This window comes from Fukomys damarensis, unplaced genomic scaffold (genome assembly GCF_012274545.1).
Source record: "Fukomys damarensis isolate Sample0158 unplaced genomic scaffold, DMR_v1.0_HiC HiC_scaffold_19, whole genome shotgun sequence".
NCBI classification, from domain to species: domain Eukaryota; kingdom Metazoa; phylum Chordata; class Mammalia; order Rodentia; family Bathyergidae; genus Fukomys; species Fukomys damarensis.
The window spans coordinates 68305180-68311060 of record NW_022900931.1 but is presented as its reverse complement, the minus strand read 5'-3'; the positions used below and the strand labels follow the sequence as shown (position 1 = coordinate 68311060).

The 5881-nt window shown below is 40.8% G+C and overlaps 1 protein-coding gene across 4 annotated transcripts in view; it reads left to right on the top strand.

Moving 5' to 3' along the window:
• Znf772 (zinc finger protein 772) overlaps positions 1 to 4344 on the top strand; it is a 7369-nt gene extending 3025 nt beyond the window's left edge. For 3 of the 4 annotated variants that reach the window (XM_033766091.1, XM_033766092.1, XM_033766094.1), the window contains one exon: positions 781 to 4344. In XM_033766091.1, the coding sequence (XP_033621982.1) occupies positions 781 to 1931 (1151 nt within the window). In that variant the 3' untranslated portion in view covers positions 1932 to 4344. Of the gene's footprint in view, positions 1 to 110; positions 188 to 780 lie in introns of all 4 variants that reach the window. The other variant, XM_033766093.1, reaches the window with a different exon arrangement.
• Positions 4345 to 5881: the final 1537 nt, after the last annotated feature.

Genomic DNA, 5881 nt, shown 5'->3' with positions numbered 1-5881 from the left:
TTTTTTTGGTACTGGGAGTCGAACTCAGGTCCTTGCACTTACAAAGCAGTCACCAGAACCACTGAGCTAAATCCCTGGCCCAGGATATACATCTTTTATGTTCCATCTAGTTGCTTCCCTGGAGTTGGGCAGTAGACCTGCATGCATATGACTCCAGTCATTGCTGAAGAGATTCTAGCTGGGTGTGGTGAGTGCAAGTGGGTAATTATTCTGTAACCTCTATGCCCATAGTTGTTTCAGTGTCAAGAGCATTAGCCACACTTCATTTCTCATCTTTTGTGCTCTGACCTGAACCTCTAACTTGTCTGTTTCCCTGTCTCCATGTCTCAGCTGTTCCTCTCCACTCTCTCTCTCTCTCTCTGCAGTGCTGTCCAACACTGGCCTGTACTCAGTGTGTTATGAGAAATACACATACCCTGCATGGTCCTTAAACACCAGTTACCCAGTAGCAGTTTGATTTTCTTGAACATAAAGGTAACCCCTCTGTGCACCTTTTACCTGTCCCCAGCACCCAAGGAATCTGATTATAGAAAAACTTCACCAGAGACCCTACCTCTTCTTGTGTTGTACCCCACTTCTATATCCTCTCCCTGTCGAGGCCTCCTCTGTTTTATGACCATGAGATGCCACCTACTACACGTCAGACTTCACTTCACTTGAGCTTAGGCCCCATCCTGACCTCTTGTCACCGATTATCTTAGTTGTGTCAGACACATTTGTACTGAGGCAGTCCCCCCAACCATGGTCAATTTGCATTTCACCAGCATTTCTCTGCCTCAGGTTATTGGCATGGGGTGGAGGATGAGGAGATTCCTCGTGAGCAGAGTACTTCTACAGAAGGAGCGTCACAGATCCGGAGTCCTAGGGGAAGCCCTTCTATCCAGAAGGCCCACTCCTGCAAGATGTATAGCCTGGTATTGAAAGACATTTTACACTTTGCTGAATACCAGGAAGCACACGCTTGGCAGATACCATACACGGGTGTAGTGTATGGGAGACAGTTCCAATTCAGTGCAAATCTTCACCAGCACCAGAAGCAGCATGGTGAAGAGAAATCCTTTAGGAGGGAGGAAGGCAAGACTTTTCTTCAGAACAGCTGTCCTGTACGGCCCTCACCAATGCCTTTTATAACAGGGAAGAGCTGTAAGGACTCATCAAGCAGCTCAAGTGTTTTCCAGCACCAGGCCCCTCACAATAGGTGGAACCCACATGGCGGCGGCACCAGGGAAGATGCCTTTCTCAGTGGCCGAAGGCAGTACAAGTGCAGTGAATGTGGGAAGGCCTTCAGCCGCAAAGACTCACTTGTTCAGCACCAGAGAGTCCACACTGGAGAACGGCCGTACGAGTGCGGTGAATGTGGGAAAACCTTCAGCCGCAAACCCATACTTGCTCAGCACCAAAGGATCCACACTGGTGAAATGCCTTATGAGTGTGGCATTTGTGGAAAGGTTTTTAATCATAGCTCTAACCTTATTGTACATCAGAGAGTCCACACTGGAGCAAGGCCATATAAATGCAGTGAGTGTGGGAAAGCCTACAGCCACAAATCCACTCTTGTTCAGCATGAGAGTGTACACACTGGAGAAAAGCCTTACGAGTGCAGTGAATGTGGGAAATACTTTGGTCACAAGTACAGACTCATTAAACATTGGAGTGTTCACACTGGAACAAGACCTTACGAGTGCATTGCATGTGGGAAGTTCTTCAGCCAAAGCTCTGATCTTATTGCACACCAAAGGGTTCACAATGGTGAAAAGCCATATGTGTGCGGTGAATGTGGGAAAGCCTTTAGCCATAAGCATGTACTTGTTCAGCACCATAGGATTCACACTGGAGAAAGACCATACAAGTGCAGTGAATGTGGAAAAGCCTTCAGGCAAAGAGCTTCCCTCATCCGGCACTGGAAAGTTCACACTGCAGAAAGGCCTTAGGTTGGCGGGAACTGTACCATCTCCTTATTCACCGTGATGACCAACGCCAGAGTAGAGTTCAATAGTTGTATACAGCTGTCAGCCAGAAATGGAGCTCACGTATGTGAACACCAGCACTGAGGAAATCTTGAGTGCCACCTACAGGTGAAGCTTCCTGGGGTCGTGCTATATTTTCTGACCTAGAACCCTTGCCAAAATTCTCTAACTGCCATTGCCTCTGACAGAGTCACCTTCTTTGCACTAGCAGAGTCCTGCCTGGTGCACATCGGTGTGCTTTGAAAGGCACACCTCTGTGTTCTCTTCCTTGAAATCATTAGGAGCCCAAGCCCATCAAATACTTTTCTTTTCTACCCCACCCAAGTTGGCTTAAGCATAGGTATGATCCAATTTTGGCCAAGAGGATTCTGTGTCTGCTTATTTCCCTTCTGCAGGGACATTGCTGATCTCTACACTCATGATAGGATGTCTATCCTCCAAGGTACCTAATCCAAAACTGCCTGCCCCATCTTGTTCTGGTGTTGTGACAAATGCTTTAATTTTTATATTCCTTGTAACTCTAATATTCTTTTCTCTGTATAGGTTGGGTTGGAGACAGAATTGGGCTCCATAAACGTGAAGGGATAACTTTGTAAGCTGTGTGTGTGTCTAAGAGGTGATAGGATGGCAAAACATAGCTCTCATGCAGTGTCAGCCCAACATGCATTGCTGCATAAGAGCTTCTAACAATACTGATTGTAATGGGCCCATTCTTGGCATCTGTATGACAAAATCATTTGTGTGATCGAGGTCACCCTGATCAGTGGACATTTGTTGTGACACTAGTGTGTCTCGGGAGAGATTGAATTGAGTTCCTTACTTTCAGAGAGTATTTTATTTCCCAAATCTTTTGAGAAGAGCGTGACCCTTTGGAATCTGAAGTTTATCATTTGGTAGGCAAATATCCTTGGACCAGGTCAAAATCATAATTGGTACAGGGACACTGATAGGGAGTTGGAGACTGCAGCAGACTACAAGGAATCTGACCCTCCTAAGAATGAGTCCACCTTAGCTGGGCAAAATGAGACACTCCTGAAGGCCATCTACTCAGGAGGCTAAGACAGATCCCTTGAACCCAGGAGTTCTTGTCTCAATAAATATGTATCAACATGTGTTCCATCACTACGGCATTTTTTTTTTTAATATGGAGGATCGAACTCAGGCCCTTACGAGGCAGGTGGTGGAAACAGCCAATTCCCCAGTCCCCTAGGGCTTTATTTTGAGGATTTACAGAAAAATCTAAGGACTTGCCTGTATTTATTTTCTGCAACACACTGCACATATTAGTAGTGTGTAGTTTCATAACTTGGTGCACATTTTGCACTAATGAATTCAAAAGTTACCTGATTCCCTTTATAGTCTCCTGTCACCAGACAACTGATTTGCTGCCACTGGATTTTATAAATACGGAATAATGCAACATACACTCAAGTGTAACTGGTTTAATTCTTCATAATGACTTTGATTCATTCACATTGTTCTAAGTCTCAGTAATTTGCTCTTTTGTTAATATTTCACTGAGGACAATTAGTTCCAAAACAAGTGATCTAGAGAGAACTCACAGAGGAGCCGAGCCAAGCCAATGGACCTGCTAGGGAGCATTTCTGATAACCTGTAGGTCATGTGGACTCATTCTGATAAAGGGTGGGAGGGAACTGCATGAAGGTGTTAATACAAGATAGAAATTTATGGGGACTTTTTCTTAGATACTGGTAATCATAATACTGTATGTGTTTTTCTTTACTCTTAGTGGCAAATTAAATTGACTGATTTTCCAGTGTTATACCAACCCTGCATTTCTGAGGAAATGTCTATTTGGTAATGATGTATTATTCTTTTTAGGTATTGCTGGTAAGTGTTGAATTTAATTTGGTTATTTTCTTTTAAAATGTTTGCATCTGTATTCATGGGGGATGTTAGTTGCTAATTTTCTTTAATGTGGTTTGGTTTTGGTATTCTGTGCAATGTTATCTTTATAAATTGGGAGATATTCCTTACTTTGAATTTATGGAAATGTTGATAATTCTTCCTTAAATGTTTGGTAGAATTCAGTAGTGAGACTGTATGAGTTTGTTTTGTGGGGAAGTTTTTAAGTACAAGTTTAATGCCCATGATAGAGGGCTATACAAGTTATGAATATATGAACATATTTACACGTTTCAGGTGCAGAATTGAATTTTTTAAACTTATAAATTTGCACAATATATATGTCCCCCAATAGAATGAACTTTGATAGATTCTTTTATGTTTTCAAAATATTAAATTATTAGGAGTATGTAATATCTGTACTGATGCCCACTCTTATTCCTGATACTGTTTTTTTGTTTGTTTGTTTGCCTGTTTTACTTGTTTGTTTTTGGTACTGGGGATCGAACTCAAGACCTTGCACTTGCGAGGCAAGCTTTGGAACCACTGAGCTAAATTCCCGGTTTCTGTCTGTTTTGTTTTGAGACAGGGTCTTACTATGTAATTAAGACTCGTCTTGAATTCACTTTACAGCCCAGCCTGGCCTCCAATTTTGCAGCGTTCCTACTGCCTCAGTCCTCCCAGTGCCGATTAAAGGCGTGCACCACCCACCATGCCCCAGCCCCTTTTACTGTTAATATCTATACAGTATTACTATTTTATTCCTAATCAGTTGACTTATTAATTTTATTGATCTTATTAAAGTACTTGGTTTCATTAATTTTTTCTACTTTGTTTTTTCCCCCATTTTGACCTTAGCTTTTGCTGAATTTCTTTTCTCTTCTTTTGCTACTTTTTAGCACAAAGAGATCCTTCTTTTGAAACCTTCCACAAAATTTAATACATTATGCCAGGCATGGTGGCTCACTCCTGTAATCCCAGCACTCGGGAGGCTGAGGCTGGACCATTGTGAGTTCGAGACCAGCCTGGGTTACACAGTGAGTTCCAGGTCAGTCTCAACTACAGAGTGAGACTGTCTCAAAAAACCAAAAAAAAATTTTTTTAATACATTATTTTCATTTTAGTTGTTTAAAAATCTTGCCAGCTTATATCTAAATTTCTTCTTTGATACATGGCTGTAGTTAGAAGTATATTGTTTAGTTTCCGTATATTTGAGTACTTTATTTTCTGGAGATTTCCAATTTAATTCCACTTTAGAATGTACACCTCATGAGTTGAATTATCCACATTTACTGAGACTTGCTTTATTGGCCGAAATATTAGCTACTTGGTAAGTGTTGCACATTCACTTGAAATGAATGCATGTTGTACTCCTATTTGGTAAAAAGTTCTAAAAATGTCAAGAGGTCGCAATGGCTAATTATATTGTATAAGTTTTTTGTTTCCTGAGTTTCTGTGTTTGGATTATCAGTTATTTGAAAAGAATTTTTGACATCTTTGAATATAAAAGTATACTTACTTTTTCCATATATATATTTATGTTTTTGGTATCAGGGACCAAATTCAGGTCTTTGTGCTTGCAAGGCAGGCAGAAGCATCACTGAGCTAAATCCCTGGCCCTTTTTTCTTAGATATTTTGAAGTCATTTTATTAAGTGAATAAATATTTCCTGTTATGTCTATTTAATGAGTTGATTTCTATCATGACCCTCTTCACAGTAATTTTCCTTCCTTTAAAAATCTATCTTGTCTAATACTAGTACTTGCATTCATTGATTGAGTTTTGCTTTTTTGGAGAATGGAAAAATTTTGTATTTCTATAAATGATTTTTTTCTCCTACATTGTTAAGTTAGTAGGAAACAATATGATCTTTTGGGATCTCAATTCTAAGCATTTTGAGGTGGCACTATCGCAGATTTATTTCAAAGCTAATTCCCTGTGTACCGTTATGGTATAATCATTCTACATTCTCTCCCTTTTTTGTTTTGTTTTTTTGAGACAGGGTCTCACTATGTAGTTGAGACTGACCTGGAACTCACTATGTAGCC